Source organism: Coenobita brevimanus, chromosome 104, assembly GCF_032717465.1.
Source record: "Coenobita brevimanus isolate Jiangsu-jjx chromosome 104, ASM3271746v2, whole genome shotgun sequence".
Lineage (NCBI taxonomy): Eukaryota > Metazoa > Arthropoda > Malacostraca > Decapoda > Coenobitidae > Coenobita > Coenobita brevimanus.
Window position 1 is genome coordinate 48,496,597 of NC_137057.1, and position 19,805 is coordinate 48,516,401.

The 19,805-nt window shown below is 40.4% G+C and overlaps 1 protein-coding gene across 1 annotated transcript in view; it reads left to right on the forward strand.

Annotated features, from left to right (window-relative positions):
* Positions 1–19,805, forward strand: part of LOC145416107 (uncharacterized) — a 207,466-nt gene that overhangs the window by 154,575 nt on the left and 33,086 nt on the right. Inside the window, 4 exon segments of the mRNA XM_080285199.1 lie at positions 157–314; positions 9,243–9,463; positions 11,378–11,552; positions 18,613–18,701. Coding sequence (XP_080141325.1) covers positions 157–314; positions 9,243–9,463; positions 11,378–11,552; positions 18,613–18,701 — 643 coding nt within the window.

Consider the following 19,805-nt stretch of genomic DNA (forward strand, 5'->3'; position numbering starts at 1 on the left):
TGCCTAACCTACACACACAGCTTTTTACGTGAGGGATTGGTTAATAGATGGCATGTATAAAAAGGTAAGCCAGTCATATCCTAACACCTCCTTGACCCTATTCAACGCAAGCCAGTCATATCCTAACACACCCTTGACCTCATTCAACGCACCCAGGTCACCCGGTGGGTCTGCGCGGGACCAGCCTCTCAACGGGGCCCCAACTCAAGACGGGTCTGCCAGCCAGCATAGCCCAGTGCCTGCCCCCAGACCTGCACCACCTCATCTACACCAACGCCACACCGCCCAACCTCGGCGACAACTACGGCTCCCAGGTAAGTCCAGTGCGGCACTCTCGGGTACGCGCGAAGTAGATCCACGTCAACTGCGGTAGGACTTCTTGAGGACCACGTGTCAGCTGCAATAGGACTTTTAAGGATCGCATGTCAACTGTGATAGGACTTCTAGAGGATCGACTCACACCAAGGCGTAGGCCTCTCAGGAGACCGGGTCCCAGAGACAATAGGTCGCTTCTTGAAAATCTGTTTGTTTGATTTTGAAGGCTTAGGTGAGGTCAAAGTTAAAGACGGTTTAGAGGATGAGTTCAAAGTTACAGGTGGTTTAGAGGATGAGTTCAAAGTTATAGATGGTTTAGAGGATGAGTTCAAAGTTACAGATGGTTTAGAGGATAAGTTCAAAGTTATAGTTACTGGTTTTGGAGAATTAGTTCCCTTCAAAGAGCTAGGCCCTTTTCTAGATAATCACACTGCACAAGCTCGCCTCTCAACAACAAAGTCTATTCAGATTAGTGCATCAATAAGCTGCAGATCACACTAGGAAACCATTTTACCTCCACGCTTCAGTTACATTCAGCTCACGTTAAAGGTATGCGGTTTATTTTCGAGGTTTGTGTCATCATCAGAGCTAAGAGAGTCTGTCAAAAGATCAACTTGCACAAAAACTGTAGGTCATCCTCAGAGAATTCGCCCACATCAAGGCCAGAAATTCTTTTGGCGTCATTTCACATTAAAACAAATACTTCCAGGGAACCAACTCACTTCAATGCCATTTCGAAATATCAACTATACTGTTTTTACTTTCACTTGGCCCAGATTGTCATGGATTTGCAATTGATTTCACGTATCTAAAGTGGAGGAAAAAGACATTGCTACACTTTACATCCTCTCCACAGTCCTTCCTTGTGACTAGCACCCTAAGCTTGTGTTAATCTCTTGATACAACTCAGTATGCATGAAGGAGAGATGGTAATTTTAGGCCAAGTTAAAGTAAAAGGGGTATAGCCTCAGAGCAAAAGGACACTTCTCAGCTTGCGTTAGAGATGAAGGGATTTTTTCAGCGACTGGATCACGCCCAAGTTAGTCTACAGTTCATTTTCAGAAGCTTAGTTTGGGTCAATCGATCGTTTCACCTCAAATCTATACGTCGCTTTTGGTAGATCAGTTTGCAGTAACGCTCAAATCTCCTCCATTTGAATTGTGCATCATTCTTATACCAACAGCTTTTACAGGTTTATCAGCGTATTTTGCAGAGTTGTTTTGTTCTCTTGGTCACTTTATTTGTTCTGAATCCTCCTGTAGGCACTGGTCTTACACAAACATTCTTGAGGCCTCTGACTACTGCCAAGAGATTTGAATACCACTAACTGACTACTGCCAAGATTTGAATACCACTAACTGACTACTGCCAAGATTTGAATACATCTAACCGACTACTGCTGAGAGATTTGAATACCACTAACTGACTACTGCTGAGAGATTTGAATACCACTAACTGACTACTGCTAAGAGAGTTGAACACCACTAACTGACTACTGCTAAGAGATTTGAATACCACTGACTACTGCTGAGATTTGAATACCACTAACTGACTACTGCTGAAAGATTTGAATACCACTAACTGACTACTGCTAAGAGATTTGAATACCACTAACTGACTACTGCTAAGAGATTTGAATACCACTAACTGACTACTGCTAAGAGATTTGAATACCACTCTCTTACATCCATATTCTCTTCTTGTAAGGAGGCTCCATAGCACCTCTTCCTTAGCGATTTATTTCCCAAACTACCCTTTAATATTTTTTCTTCTTATATCTTTTCAATGTCGACACAGATTGCGTGAATAGCACACAGGAATATGTAAACAGACTCAGAAATAAGCCGGTAAGGAAGAGGCGTTAGTAAGCTTCCTAATACACGAGAATACCGCTCCTTACGTGGTTCTTACTGAATACACTAACACCATAGGATCAAGCCAATGTAATAACTCAAGCCTAAACGTGTATTCATTAGCTCCAGCCCTAATTAATTCACAGTTATAAGGGATTCAACTCTGTCTCAATTTGTGATAGTAACATAGGATCAACCTCTATATCGATTGTATTTAGGGGTTCAAATGCTGAGTTTACCTGTTATAAGGGATTGAACTCTGTCTCAATTTGTGATAGTAACATAGGATCAACTTTTATATGAATTGCGTTTAGAGGTTCAAATGCTGAGTTTACCTGTTATAAGGGATTCAACTCTGTCTCAATTCGTGATTTTAACACAGGATCAACTTTTATATGGATTGTATTTAGGGGTTCAGATACTGAGTTTACATGTTATAGGGAATTGAATTCTGTCTCAATTTGTGACATTAACATAGGATCAGCTTTTATATGAACTGCATTTAGAGGTTCAATTGCTGAGTCTACTTGTTATAAGGGTTTTGCTGCCAGTGTATCAGTCACCTAAGAGAGTTTGAATTTCTTATACAGGTATGAATCCATCTTATACAGCTAAGTTAAAATCAAAATATCACTTTCAGATATTAAAGAATCAGCATAACATTATTTTGAGACAGTCTGGGTATTTCTAGTTTGTTCGTACAAGAGGTATAAGACGCGAATAACAAAAATGCATAGACAAGATATGAAGCGCGTATTACTCTTCAGCACAGTCACAGTCAATAGTACCTTTACACTGAATTATGAAGCATACAGTCGGAGTCAATAGTTCCTTTACATGTCTAACACTGCCACAACCACGCCCACACCCGCCGACTGAGCGCACTGCAATGTTATCAATATCTACCCTACATCACTTACTCATTTCCTACTCCCACTGACACACCCACGCCCACACCCTCCGACTGAGCTCACTACAGTGTTACCAATATCCACCCTACATCACTTATTCCTTTCCTACTTCCACTGCCACACCCACGCCCACACCAGCCGACTGAGCCACCCACACACAAGACACAAAACTGCGTGAGGGTGTAGTGGAGAGTCATTAACCCTGCCTAGATAATAAGAGTTAAAACTAATTGACAATACCATTAATTAAATCCAAGGTCATTTAGACCGTGCAATTATACTCCGTGTTTATGATACCTTTTTTCATAGGTCATTCTTCCATCTGTCAGACGATTTCACTCAGCTAAGGAAAGCCCCATGGCAGTAAAGGTGTCAGTAAAGGATTCACCTAGTTCCTTAAGTTCAATCCTTCTAAATAAAATCGTCTACAGATTGCAAGAAAGAAGAAATGAAGAAAAGGTGTCATTATTGTAAAAGCTGAGCATATAAAAGGGGCAGGGCCTTCTGATCCGGTCCCTCCTTTCAACAATGCAAACTCAACACACTGGTAATTGCAAGGGATATATAAGTGTGGTTTTGTTGAAGGGTTGAAACAGTTGCCTTACCACCAACCTCCTGTTTCAACCTTCCTCCCTCCCTTCCTTCATTCCCTCCCTCCTTTCCTTCATTCCCTCCCTCCTTTCCTTCATTCCCTTCCTCCTTTCCTTCATTCCCTTCCTTTCCTTCATTCCCTCCCTCCTTTCCTTCATTCCCTTCTTCCTTTCTTCTCTTCCCTCCTCCTTCCTTTCTTCTCTTCCCTCCCTTCCTTCATTCCCTCCTCCCTCCTTCCTTCCTTCCTACAGTCCACTTCTTCATTACTACTATGGCTACTCCCATCCTCTCCTCTCTCAGCCCCTCCCTTCTTCTTCCCCTTCCACGCACACCCTCCTTTCCCTCCATGCTTCCCTTCCTTGTTCCTCACCCTTTACTTCCTTCTTTCCACAGTTCTCCATCCACTCATCCTATACCCAGTTCCACACACGCCTCATTCCCCTCTTCCTTCTCTCCTCCCTCTCACAACCCCTCCCTTCCACCAGGTGTTTTGCTACTGTCAGTTTGTGCACATTTGATTCTTTACCTTGACATATCTACCTGAGTTCCCCCTCTGATTCTCGTTTTCGTCTACCCAATCTCTCTCTCTCTCTCTCTCTCTCTCTCTCTCTCTCTCTCTCTCTCTCTCTCTCTCTCTCTCTCTCTCTCTCTCTCTCCTTTTACTTAAGTTTTGCCTCTGAATCTCGTTTTCGTCGACCCAATTTCACTATTCTCTCTCTCTCTCTCTCTCCATTTACTTACGTTTTGCTTTTGAATCTTGTTTTCGTCGGCACCACCCAATCTCTCTCTCTCTCTCTCTCTCTCCTTTTACTTAAGTTTTGCCTCTGAATCTCGTTTTCGTCGTCCCAATTTCACTATTCTCTCTCTCCCTCTCTCTCTCTCTCTCTCTCTCTCTCTCTCTCTCTCTCTCTCTCTCAAATCAACGTGGCTGCATCAGGTCTAGCATTCTTCAAACCAGCTCCTTAATTTCTTCACCTTCCTTCAAGACACAATTGTAAGACTTTTCTGTGGCTTCATTTCCTCATCTCCTCTGCACCATACCAAGCTCATCATCTTTAACCAGTCCATTTTCTCTGGTATAAACTCTTTGGTATTATTCTCTGGTATTATTGTGGTATTATTCTTTTTCTCTGCGTGCAACACTGATCTCTGCAGGAGGGGTTAGTCAGTGCAACATGGGGGATATAAACTGGATGCAACGAGGAACACAGCCACTCAATTGCATGTTTTTGTCATCCGCACTTCTTACCCCTTCACTACGACGATCTCTTTTGTTAATTACGTGGATAATTACGTTCACCTTAATGAGTTAATGACGGTTCACCTCGAATAATTTTACTTTATGTCACTATTATCCGAATCCCAAGAAAACTACTGAAAAAAATATTGAAAAAAGCACTAACGAGGCCCTCTCCCCCCCCAAAAAAAAAACTAAAAAAATATTGGAAATTTCACTATAGCACTAACGGGCCCCCCCCCAAAAAAAATATATATATATATATATATATATATATATATATATAAACTGAAAAAAATCTTGAAAATTACACTATAGTACTAACGGGGCCCCCCCCCAAAAAAAAGATATTAACTGGAAAAAATTACTGGAAATTACACATAGCACTAACAGGGCCAAAAAAAAAAAAAATAATAAAATAAATAAATAAATAAACTGTTCCCCCAAATACCCAAAATAACCCACAGGTCACTCAAAAAAATGAAAAGGCAATGGTTTGTTGTGTTCCTTGGTGCACACACTAGGAATCTCTCTTCGGGCATCTGCTAGGACTGGGCTGCTTCAGGTGTACTCCTTTACTACGAGAGGTCCACCCTGAGCTGAGTAAAATGGCCTGGCAGAGGAAAAAATAAAGAAGAAGAAACGGAAGAAGAAAATAAATCACTAGGGAAGGAGTTGGAGAGTGCTGATTTTTATGCCACTAGATGAGGGCTTCTTAAACACATCAATAAAGTCGAGAGTAAAACAAAGACACATAACAGTAAAGATGGTGTTATGGAACTTTGAGCACCCCATAGTAAAGGTAATAACTATAGAGCCTGGAGCCAAACTCTATCTTCTCACCGCTGCCACAAGTTGTATTCAGGTCAGGAAGGGCTACGGATGGACTATACAGAAAGCTCATTTACGATAAGCTCAATTTAAGTACTAAGATGATATTCTGCTCTCCTCTTGCTGCTGCCACAGAATTCTTAGTCCACAGGAGGTCTCTCGTGGTGAAGAGGTGATAACTTAGGGAGCGAAGGAGCAGTCAAGACCACTGTGTTTAAGAGACGGTGGATGGTGTGTCTGGAAGTCATGGAGGGAGGGGAGATTACTGTGGATGTTTGGAATACACACACACACACACACACACACACACACACACACACACACACACACACACACACACCAGTAAATGCTTTTTCACATATCACTTTAAATGTCAATAAAATATTTAACACTCTCCAAGGCTTATGGCAAAATGATGATAATCTTGTCCCCTAAAGGATATATATTTACTGGAATCCCCCCCCCCTCCTCTCCTACAACCCTGGATATGCCCCACTCACTAAAGAAGCACCTAAAGGTATAAGATGTGTTCAGCCCCTCCAACTCGCCAAAAAAAAAAAAAAAAAAAAAAAAATTCTTATCGATACAGGAGACTTAATTCCACCTTTTCCTTGATAAATTATTCTGCATATCACACCTTAATATATTCTTGTAGGCTATTTATTTTTCTTTAACACGATACAACTTAACGGGGCAATTAACAGCAAGGTAATGGGCCAGACACACTGCAATGTCCTCAGGTGTTTCTCAGTTAACTTTTAAACACCAGTGGCTTGCCTCCTCCTTCACAATTTAAGACTTTAACCCTTTTAGTACGGTACGTCACCTTCTCTACTAAGTCCCATAAAATTATCTAGAGGTTAAAGATATATACCAGTGAAAGATATACTAGCAGGACCATTTTTAAGCGTTTTCAGTATACAATGTCATTCTTAAGAGTAAACTATTTTGCAGTAACAAGTGTAAACAAGGAAAACACGTCACCGTACTGAAAGGGTTAAAGTAGGTAGGTAATTTAGTATTTTGAGATGGACTTGGTTCCTGCCAGTCACGTAAAATGTGAGACTAGCCCGTAAAATGCGAGACAAGTCCGTAAAATGCGAGACTAGTCCATAAAAGTAAGACAAGTCCATCAAAGCGAGACAAGTTCATCAAAATGTGAGGCTAGTCCATAAAATGCTAAGCTAGTCCGTAAAATGCGAGACTAGTCCGTAAAATGCGAGACTAGTCCATTAAACGCGAGACTAGTCCGTAAAATGCGAGACTAGTCCGTAAAATGTGAGACGAGTCCGTAATATGAGGGACTGGTCCATAAAACGCGAGACTAGTCAGATTTTGCAAGGGAGATGCCAGGTAAGGACGCTTGAGTAATATATATATCGTGTCCCTAACTACCATGGTTACTTTTTTTTCCACACATATATTTTCCCAGCTTGCTCCTATACCCTCGTGCCAGATGACAGGTTGTTTTAAATTTACATATCTATTTTTTTTTTACCCCTGAAATATGTGCTTGCAGAATTTGGGAGGGACCCACTTAGATTAGATGGGCATTATCTATATCTATTTTTTTTTAACCCTGGAGTGAACCATATACAAAGAGAATATTTTATCATTAGACCTCCTTTTCTTTGGCTTTGCATTGTGCACGCTAAACATTACGAGATTATGTATTTTCTACTACTACTAATCAAAACAAATACAGGACAAGAGCATGTTGGTTGACGAGGGTTTGGTCATTGTTTTTGATTACGTGTCTATTAGAGAGAGTGAGGAAAAAGAAAGTAAATAAACAACCCCTTCACTACGACACGTCTTTCCTGGGCTGCATATAATTACCTACTGAAAAAAAGGGGATGGGAAAAATGAAAAAAAAGGGCTTAATTGCACTGATGGGGCTGATGAAGAGGCCTTCCAATCTCTTCATTATGATTTTTTCTTTAGATGGACAAACTCGTCTCGTGGCAGTAATAAAACAAGAAAGAACATCCGTCTTGTTCAAGGGGTCAACTATTTAAACATGATGGCAACTTTTCTTCACCCTATTCTTGCTGCTGTAGGTCATTCTCTTTAACCTGGCTTTAAAAATTTTCATCTTTTTTCTTTTTGCAGCTCCTTTCACATAGCACAATGGAGGAACAAGACAATACTATGGATCTGTGTCCTTTTTTTTATAGCACTTCCTCGTGACTAGCATAATTATAAAACAATACTGTGGCTGTCTCCTTTTACAGCACTTCCCCGTGACTAGCATCATAATTCTAGCGTTAATCTACTGCTATAACTCAGCCTTCAAAATACATGCATGACAATTTTAGGCTACAGTAAAGTGAACAGGGTATATTGCATCCTTTTAGAGCACTTCTTTGTGACAAGCATCATAAATCTAGCGTTAATCTACTGCTATGACTCAGCATTCAAGAAAGATGGATGGCAATTTTAAGCCAAGTTAGAGTGAACAGAGTATACCTCACAATCTGATTCAGTGATAAGTATGATTCCCATAAAGAATTACAGATTATTACTACACCCTTTTTACTCTGACTTGGTCTAAAATTGCCATCCCTCCACCTTGAACGCCGAGTTGTAACAATAGATTAATACCTGAACATGATGCTTGTCACGAAGAAGTGCTATGGAAAGGGTGTAGGGCTGCAGTATCATCTTTTCCTGCCACTGCATTACATGAAATAAGCTGCAAAACAACGAAAGTTTGGGCCATGTTAGAGCAAACAATAAAATAATATCTGCATATGATGCTAGTCACGAATAAGCACTTTGGAAAGGACTGTAACACCTGAATATGATGCCTGTCACGAAGAAGTGCTATGGAAAGGATGCAGAGCAGCAGTATCATCTTTTCCTGCCACTGTGTTATGTGAAATAAGCTGCAAAAGGACGAAAATTTGGGCCAAGTAAAGCAGTATAACCCACTACAGTAACAGATTTTAAAGGTGGCAAAAATGAATTACAACCAAGATTACTGTAGAGAGAGCTGTTGATCCCTTCAGCATGGTGTCATCTCTTAAGCCATTTTTCCTACCATTAGACGTCTACTTCATCTTTGGAGAGATTTTTTACGCTCGAGTGATTAGATAAAGGTCCGTCTTCTCATCGGTTAAAGAAGCTCCCTAACACCTTCTCCTTGGCGACTTGTTTTGCTGATTACACCTTACTGTCCTTCTGTGTGTTACATAAATCTATAATATCGCCACACTCGGCAAACCAAACGTGCAAAAGGGATTTTAACCGACCATATCTAAGGACAAATCGCTAAGAAAGAGATACTAGTGAATCTCCTTACCGACGGGAATACAGGTCACAGCCTAAATCAACCCCTTCATGGTGGGAGATAACAAAAAAAAAATATTAATAACCCTTTAAGCTGAGTAAAAGAGACACTGTTGACCCGGGAAAGACATTGTGGTAGTGAGGGGGTTCCAGGCGTAGAGTGAGAGAGACAAGGCGACCTGCATGCTCAGGCCTTTTGTCTCGATCTCGCAGCTTCCTGAATACATGCAAAACCTGAAGGAGCAACTGCAGGAGGAACTCAAGTCTACCACCACCGACCGCCGGGCTATGCTGGAGGCCGAGCTGCTAAGACTCCAGGAGGACCGACGCCGCGCCTTGGTAGAGAAGGACAAGGAGAGGGACGGTCGGCTAAGGAGAGAGCTGGACCGCCTTGCCTCCTCCAGCTACTCGGGATCTCTCTCCCTCAAGCAGAGGTTTGTCCCCCCTTGCCTGCATCCCACTGAGAGAAAGACCAGTTTGGAAGCATTTAAAGACAAGCTGCTTTCCTTAAACCACTTTGGGAGCCTCTAAACAAGCTGCTTTCTAGGGCATAACGTCAGATCACATGCACACAGAGCTTCCCCGCCTCTCCCAAACAGCTTCGATAACAACTACTACTGCCCCTACTGCCAGAGCAACTAGACTGGTCCTTTGTCACCTACTCCCCTTTGGCTTAGAGTTTCCGTGCTTCAGACTCTCTCCCCGGCCAAGCTGTCTCATTGCCAGCCTCGGCCCTCTGCAGTACCCAGTTCGGCCAAGCTCACGGAGGCACACACACGCCCTAATGAGGCACGCTTGGCCACCTTGCTTGCAGTAAACACAGGTCCGACTCGCGGCTGACACACGACATGGCTGACGATTGCATTTAAAAATCAAAAGATACACTGGTCTGGATTTGGCCTTTTGATTAAATAAAGACTGAATTTTAGATCAACACTACATATGGTGGGTTTAAAAAATGATAAACCTTTAAATTATGTAAAGAATTCGTCAAGAGATTTGTTGTTGGTCTTTTGAGGTTAAATTGTATGGCTCGTGTAAAATAAGAAGTTTGCATGTGAACTCTTCAGGAAGTAAAGAAGATGAAATGAACAGTGCAGAATGTGCCTAGAAATAAAATCAAAGTAAGGGGACCTACATTAAGCTTTTTGAGGTGTATACATACATACATTATCTAATCCTGTGTTACCCCACGAGAAGCGTCGGAGCCCGGGGTTAGGCAAGTTGGTCCTGACATTTAAGATGAGAGTGGCCAGCCTCACTCATCCATGAGTGGTGTTATGTGAGCAATAAACCCCAACCACCTCATGGATATATACACCTGGAAAGGCTCAATCCGACTGGAGCTCCCGTAATACCCACTAAACCACCAGGCACCATAATCTGGTTATATGGCTACCACCCACCACAGTAAATGGTTTCCAGGGTTACAGGAAATCATTTGGCTGGTCACTCGGTGTAGGGACCATAAGGGGGCACTTTTTTTAGTTAATCAAAATTTCAAAGTGCTGGCCACTGATTTGGAGTCACATAAAAATTACACAGGTATGCATTGGGCCTTTTGAGTAAGAAATAACAATTCAACGCTGTGTGCTAGTCAGTTTCCACGAGGCCTTTGAAATATAAAACTGGAATAAAGAATGCCTGTATCAGTGCCTAAAATAGTAAGCTATAAAGGTATTTACTAGATCTCAGAAGTGAAATATAAAAATAAGGAGAACTGCTTTACTGAACAGAGCTAAATTTATAAAGTTCTCCAGAAGTCTTATGGAGTAATTCTGCACATTAGTGAACGAAAAGTCAATCACAGATGTCTCCCTTAGGTCACACGTAATTTGGTGCCTCTACACTACACTATCAACAAGACGTTCCAGATTTTTTTTACAATTTTCATGCATCTCCAGTCAATTGTAATGCTTTGTACTTGATCCCTGGGGTAACAGAAAATCAAAATAAGGTTGTTTGCAATGGTGGAACAAAGTGTAAAATCATATAAACATCGACAATGGCGTTAAATAATCTAGTACTATATTGCTACCACATCAACTTTACTGTCAGCTAAAAGTCTTTCTGTAATTTGAGACTATTTTGCTATCTGTCAGCCAAAAATGTGTCAGCCAACGAGTCAGCCTTCCAGCACAATGCCGAGTCAGGAAACAATCACCTTTATCATCGCTACAGTTGAACAAGCAGTAACGCCACTAGTGTAAACAGAATTTCCCCCTTTTCCACAAGTTTCCCATACGCGGCAGTGTGTATGTGTAGGTGTATGTGTGGTGATGGTATGAGTTGTGGTATGCCTGTGTGTTCCCGTTAATGGTGCATGTCGTTCTGTTCTTGATTTTTAGAATGGAAATACAGCGAAGACTGGGTATGGGTTCAGGTCCCCCTCTCGCCCCTGGATCCGCCAACTCGTCCCCACGTAATCACCGCCGCAGGGGCCACCGACGTCAAATGTCAGACCCTAAAATATCAGTCTCCCCCATAAAGGAGGACAGGGACGTGGAAAGGGAGTTCGAGAGAGTAAGTTGGCAGCAGGGATTAGTTTGTCATTGTAGGGGCAAGTTCGTGTGTGTGATCTTTTTTACGGGGCTCTGTTTTGATAGGGGTCTCTCTGTCTGTCTGTCTCTGTCTCTCGCGCTTTCTCCTCTTCTGTCACTGTCGGACTCTGTATATCTCATTTGCTTCTTACCTTAGTCTATTTGTTTTTTCTTATATTCCTCTTCTGCGTCTCTGTCTCTTTACTCTCTCTCTTTCTCTCTCTCTCTCAATAGGTGTAGCACTATCTCTCCCTTATCTCACTATCTTCTGACTCTTATTTCTTCCAACACTTCAGCCTCTCTCTCTCTCTTTCTCTCTTCAGGTTCTTCTCAGCAGTTCTGGTTCATATGTTTGTTTACACTTTCTCTTCTCGTGTCTCTCCAGTTAAGTATTTTCACGTCATTCATATATTCATTTTCTCTTTTCATCTCCTTCACTTATTCTCCTTCAACGTCCTTTCATTTTTCATCTTCATATCTTCATCGCCATCATCTCATTCACTCACTATCTTTCATTCACTCCCAATCCTTCATTCATTCTCAATCCTTCCTTCACTCCCAGTTCTTCATTCACTCCCAATCCTTCACTCATTCCCAATCCTTCATTCATTCCCAATCCTTCACTCATTCCCAATCCTTCATCCACTCCAAATCCTTCATTCATTCCCAATCCTTCATTTACTCCAAATCCTTCATTCATTCCCAATCCTTCATCCACTCCAAATCCTTCATTCATTCCCAATCCTCACAATCCTTCAACATACATTCACTATTCATTTTTTGCAGTGCCCACCTTCTCACATCACTCATTTCTTCACCTCCTTCATCTCCTACACTCAGTCCTTCATCATTCCTTCATTATATTCACCACGCTCTCTCTCCACCCCTCCACCTCCTCCCTTTCATCATCAAACACATTCTCATCTGGGCCCGAAACGGAAAAAAAATATATATATTAATAACAAAAAAGTTTAATCCCTCTATTACTAAGGTTTTTAATCCAGGAAGAACAAGGGATATGGGAGAATTCTGTACTCTCTTTCGTTGTTCATCCTACGAAAAAAAACCAAAGCTAATACGTGGAATATATATGTTTGTGAATCCAGTCCTTGTTCCTCTACTATTATGATTAATAATAATAATAATAATAATAATAATAATAATAATCGTAATAATAATAATAATCGTAATAATAATAATAAAAATAATAATAACAATCACAACAATAACAACAACAATAATAATAATAATAATAATAGTAATAATAATACAACGACAACAACAATAATAAAACGACAATAACAATAACAATGATAATAATAATAATAATAATAATAATAGTAATAATATTAATAATAATAAACAATAACAACGACAACAACAATAATAACAACGACGACGACGATAACAACAACAACAATAATAATAATAATAATAATAGTAATAAACGTGGAGTCGCTACAACCACATCCACCTTAAATACTACACATACATTAAGCTTAAATTCAAGATACCAATCCAATCATTGAAAAATATCGTAAATAACAACAGCTAAATACAAGACTATACCAGGACACTACGTACAAGAAAAAGAAAGAAAGAAAAGAGAATAGAATCGTGAGAAAAGAGAAAAGAGAGAGAATAGAATCGTGAGAAAAGAGAAAAGAGAGAGAATAGAACCGTGAAAAGAGAGTAAAGAGGCAGAAGAAAATCGTGAAAAGAAAGAGAAGTGAAGAGAAAGAAAATAAAACGTGAAAAAAGAGAAAAGAAAGAAAGGAGTAAATAGAATCGTGAAAAAAGTGAAGAGGGAAAATAGAATCGTTAAAAAAGAGAAGGAAAAGAGAAAAGAGAATCGTGAAAAAAGAGAAAAGAATCGTGAAAAAAAGAGAAAAGAAAGAGAAGAGAGAAAATAACACAGTGAGAAAAAGGAAAAAAAAAGAGAAAAAAGAGAATCGTGAAAAAAAGAGAAAAGAAAGAGAAGAGAGAAAATAATAGTGAGAAAAAGGAGAAAAAAGAGAATCGTGAAAAAAAGAGAAAAGAAGAGAAGAGAGAAAATAACACAGTGAGAAAAAGGAGAAAAAAAAGAGAAAAAAGAGAATCGTGAAAAAAAAGAGAAAAGAAAGAGAAGAGAGAAAATAATACAGTGAGAAAAAGGAAAAAAAAAAAAGAGAAAAAAGAGAATCGTGAAAAAAGATTTAAAAAAAAAAAAGAGAAGAAAGATAGAATCGTAAAAAGAGAGAAAAGAGAATAGAATAGTGGACTCGCCATCTCAAAAATTGCACAAACTTCGATATATACGAAATTAAAAATCGAAATATTAGTAGGAAATGGAAATAATGTAAACAAAAAAAAAATGGTCGCTACTTCGCCGTCCTCATCAGGCACTTTCAAAATTACGCTGAAAATCAGTACCTAACCAATTATTTAATATTTTATTTATAACTGGTATATGAATGACTGAGTTAGTATGGAAGGGAGGTGTATTGTAGGAAGATAGGTTTAATAATAATGATGATGATGATGATGATGATGATGAAGACGATGATGATAATAATAATAATAATAATAATAATAATAATAATCATAACAATAAAACATTAATATTTGTAATCAATTAATAATAATAATGATATTAATAATAATAACCATAACAATAATAATCACAGTAATAAAAAATAACAATAATAATAACAATGAAAAAAATAATAATAATAAAAATCCATAATATCCAATTCTCCAGATCACTACACCCTTTTCACCTTAACTTGGCCCAGATTTTCGTCCTTTTGCAACTTATTTCACGCAGCTCAGTGGCAGGAAAGGCGATGCAACAGCCACAGGGGTACGTGAAAGAAGCTGAAAAAGGACGAAAATTTGGGCCAAGTTAAGGTGAAAGGAGTATAGCATCGCTCGTACCACTGACTCGTTCTGTGTCTACATATCTTTACATCTGTGTGCGTCTTTTCACCACACGGACAGACAGACAGACAGAGACAAAGACAGATGCATGAACAAATATGAGTCCGTTTTCTGTTATTCTCTCTCTCTTTCTCTCTCTCTCTCTCATCCTTTATTCTCTCCTTCAGACTTCTGTCTTTTCTGCTCTCTCTCTCTCTCTCTCTCTCTCTCTTACCAACTTTCCTTCATCCTCACTTTTTGCACAATTACTCCGCAATGTTTGGCAAATCCTAAAAAAAAATAATTAAGTAATCAGCATCTTCCTGTCAATCGCTAAACACACACACACACACACACACACACACACACACACACACACACACAAATCTTGTTGAGAAAGAATACGTCGAAAAAGTATTATATGGCTCGTGACACACACACACACACACACACACACACACACACACACACACACACACACACACACACACACACACACAAATCAGAGAAAGAGAAGAAAGAACTAGGAACTGAATAAATTTTGGCCATGATAAAGAAAAAAGGGCTATCCATAAAAAAAAAAAAAAAAAAAAGATATATTGTAAGGGAAATATGAAAAACTCGGGTGACAAAATTTGGGACATCCTTAAAAAAACAAAAACAAAAAAATATCCATCCACAAGTGAACTGGTAATATTATAAAGGAAATTTAACAGTGCAAAGTAGCAATATATATACCGATACAAGAATGGCATCAGATCAATAAACACTGATCAGAATTACGCAAAGACTCAATGCCCCGTCAAGGTTATTGGCCCAGTTCAACATCCTACTGTTCAAAACACCAAAACGAGATTCGGAACGGCTTCAAAACGGTTCAGTCTTGTCCCAGGGTTACGCTTAGCTCAGAGCATGAAGTAATAATGATGACTAGCCTGTTTCTCCTTTTACACATAAGCCGTAATCTCTAATTTCAACACCCCAAATCCGAAACTGATTCAGATAATTTGGTCGCGTTTCAGGGTTATGCTTAGCTCAGGACATGAAATAATATCGATGACTATTTCACACATGAACCACATCATCAACCCCATCCCTTCTCAGTGATCACAAATGTCACTAATAACTCTCTTGAACATCCGTGAAACTCACGGCCATTTTTAAAACCCTATCAGAAAAATCACATCTGCTTAATTCTTACTAGCTTCAGACGACTTTAGGTCACGTCCATACCAAATGCATGCTGGTGTGGGTGGCTGCGGATGGGAACTCTGCTTCACTGTAATCCAAAGAAGTTCTCATCCACATCCATCCACGTCCATTGGGGCCACTTCTCAGGGTTATAAGGACGAAAATCTCCCTACTGCACCACCCAACACACACCAGCATGCATTTGGTATGGACATGGCCTAAAACCATCTAGCGGGATCAAAGAATATAACAAAATAGCGTCATGGTCTGGGGGTTTCATCTCTCATCAAATTCCTCTCTCTGATCGTCTCCTCAACCATCCTGTTCATCTCTATCATTATCACAGCCTATTTCCCTCATCAAAATCCTGTCTCTGATCTCCTCAACCTCCTTATTCATCTCTGTCATCAACATCACGGCCTATTTCCCAAGTCTATTTTTTTCCCATTTCCATAGACATAATTTCACCTGTACTGTGCTGTTTTAATAGGATAAGCCTATTTTTTTTTTTACTCTACAATTCAGAATCCATCATAAAAAGACCCCAATTTACCTTAGAGTTAGAACCCTCCTTGTTACCATTAGATTTTTTTTATGCAGGTGAATATTCCCTTTGCCCATCTGGTATATTGCTTAATTTTGCCCTACTTACCGTGTGCCATTTTCTTCACGGTTGTTAATCCCTTCACTGCAATGATGGCTATATTTTGTTCTTGCTTTCTCCAAAAATTTATTCTCCTTGAGACTTTGCAAGCTGGATGGTTTGGAAATACAATCGTCCTTGATTTTCTGCGGGTGTTTGGGCATAGAGACACAGACACATCCGCGAATAACGAAAATCCGTGAACAATGAAAAATCAGCAAAAAATGATAATCTGGAAACAACAAATATCTGCAAATAACAAGAACCCTTTCCTAACTAAATGGGTTCGAGATACAATTATACCTCTGTTTTCGTGGGTGTTATAGCAGACACACTCACATATAACGAAAATCCGCAAATAACGAAAATCCGCGAATAACGAAAATCCACGAATAACAAAAATCCGCAAATAACAAAAATCCGCAAATAACAAAAATCCGCAAATAACAAAAATCAACAAATAACAAAAATCTGCGAATAACTAAAACCCACGAATAACAGAAATCCGCGAAAAACAAAAATCAGCGAATAACGAAAATCCATGAGTAACAAGAACCCATCACTAAACAGACCTTCACAGCCATAATTTAACTACACGATTGGCTAAAATTCCTTCATGGTTTCCCCAAAGTATCACTGGAAATTAAAATATATTCTTTATAGCGTAATTTTTGTTATTTAATATTCTAACCAGTTTATCTTGCACAGTAGTTGACAATTTCTTCTGTCCCATATACACTGTCTTATATATAAACAAATTCTTTATCAACAACAAACAAAAGGACACTTAAGGGTAATATGCAGAATAAATCACTATGGAAATGGTGTTAGGAAATCTCTAATGCCACTTAGAATAGTTCATTAAAATTTAGCGCCACATATTATAGTTAATTAATCTCGTACCACTTAGCAATGTTAATTAATCTAGTGTCACTTATAATACACTTAATTAATCTCCACTGCCACTTAAAATACACTTAATAAATCCCCAGTGCCACACAAATTAATTTCCAGTACCACCTAGAGGTTAATTAATCTCCAATGACTTAGAATACACTTAGTTAATTAAGTGCCACTTAGAATACACTTACTTAATCCAGTGCCACTTAGAATACACTTAAATTCTAGTGCCAATCAGAATACACTTAACTAATCTCCAGTGCCACTTAAAATACACTTGAGTGCCACTTAACCCCTTCAGAACGACAGACATCCCCTTCGCTAAATAAAATAAATTAACGAAAGCAAGAACAAAATCAGTCGTCAGGGTGGTCCAGAAATAGCGCCTCTCTTTAACTGGCGATTCCTTGCGTTTGGTGGGGACGGCTAGGCTTTATCGGTGTCTATCCTGCATCATTTATCTATTCCCTAACCCCACTGCCACACCCACGCCCACACCAGCAGACTGAGCCCCCCTAACACAAGGATTTCTAGTGCGGTGTTATTTGTGGACTACCTTATGTTAAACCCTGAAGAGCTTTACCACTGTTCCGTCGGTCCTACCCCCCCCCCACCTCTCTCTCTCTCTCTCTCTCTCCATAATAACCCCTATCACTCCCACCTACATCCTCTCCCTCCTCACATTTCTCACTCTTCTCTCAATTTCACAAATCATCCTCTTCCGACTACTCCCTCCCTCCAAGACAAAGTCCCTCTCTCTCACTCTCTCCTCTGTCTCACTCTCTCTCTCTATATCTCTATCACTCTTTCTCTGTCTCACTCTCTCTCTTACTTTGTCCCATTGATATCCAGCTTCTAATATTGCTACATCCATATTCTTTACATTGCTCTTGATCCCTTTCTCCGCGATCTCGATCCTCCACCTCTCTCTCTCTCTTTTCTCACCCCCCTCCATCGTCCCTCTTGCTCCCCCCTCTCTCTCTCTCTCTCTCCTCCTTCCCCTTCAATCACATCTGTCTCCCTCTCTCTTTCCTCATCTCTCCTTCCTCGATCTACCCAATCTCTCTCTCTCTCATTCTGTCTACCCCACATATTTCTCCCTCTCCTCCCTCGATCTATCCCATCTCTCTCTCTCTCTCTCTCTGCTCATTCTATCTACCCCAAACTTCACTTCCCACCCTCTCTCCCCTCCTTCCATCTACCTCCTCTCTCTTTCTCTTCATTCTGTCTGCCCCAAATCTCTCTTCCCTTCCTCCCTTCCCTCCTTCTACGTACTCCATCTCTCCCTCTATCTCTCTCTACCCCAAATCTCTCTTCCCTCCCCCTCTCTCCCCTCTCTATCTACCCCCCCTCCCTCCCCATTGCCCCCTGCGCCCCCCCACCTAATGAGCGTGGTGGCCTCCCTCACCAGTCCCTGTACGGCGCTGCCCTTCGCGACACCGCCATAAACTGTCTGGATGATGACGACCTCCTTGCTGCTCGTCTCCTCAGCATGGGAAGGTAAGGTCATCGCTACACTCGCTGAAGGGATGGATGGACGGCTGGATGGAGGTAAGTGGATGTTTAATGTCCTAACTGAGTGTGTAAAGACGCTATCCACTCACTCGATGTGGTGCTGCCCTCAGGAACCAAATAACCTGGTGGTCTCGAACACTCGCTGGATGGAGGTAAGTGGAGGTTTGAAGCCATATTTGAATGTGTAAAGAGGTGAGGCGGTACACTATCCACTCACTCGATGTGGTGCTGCCCCCAGGAACAAAATAACCTGGTGGTCAAGTACACTCGCTGGGTGGATGGACGGCTGGATGGAGGTAAGTCAATATTTAAATCCCTATTTGCGTGTGTAAAAGTTACCTGGGGGCGTCTACCATCCATTCACTCGATGTGGAGCTGCCCCTCGGGACCAAATGATGCCTGGTGGTCTAGTAGGTCACGGAGATGCGATCGGGTGAGGCCTATATGGGTTTAGGGGTTGGCTGGGGCTTACTTCCCGGCTAGTCACCCTTGCCTTAAATATCAGTATATCTTCACAGGACAAAATGGATTAGATGAAAGGTAGATAAAAAGATAGACAAAAATGGTAGGCAGCGTAAGTAGGTAAGTGACGAGTGTTCAGCAGACAGGTAGGTGATTTCAATGTACAAGTGGGCAGCAAGACGAAGGTAAGTGGACGAGTAGAGGGATAAGTGTGCAAAAGTGGCCGGTTCAAGGAAGTTAATGTGGATGGAGTCTGTAAAGGTGCACAACGATGGGGAGGTAAGGACGGTCGGCATTAGGGTCAAAAAGTGGACGAATAGCTGGAGGATCAAAATCAATATACGCGTCCAGCTTAAGTGATTTTGGTGAGTAGTGACAGACAATAAAAATAAGTAAATATATAAACAACATGAACAGGTAAGAATGAGCTATGTGTGTGTGTGTGTGTGTGTGTGTGTGTGTGTGTGTGTGTGTGATATCATTACTGTAACTTTGTGTCTTGTCTGAGAGTGTGTGATAATAATGATGATGTTGTTGATGATGATGATGATGATGATGATGATGATGATGATGATGATGATGATGTTGATGATGACTGATGAATGAATGCATAATGATGGTGATGAT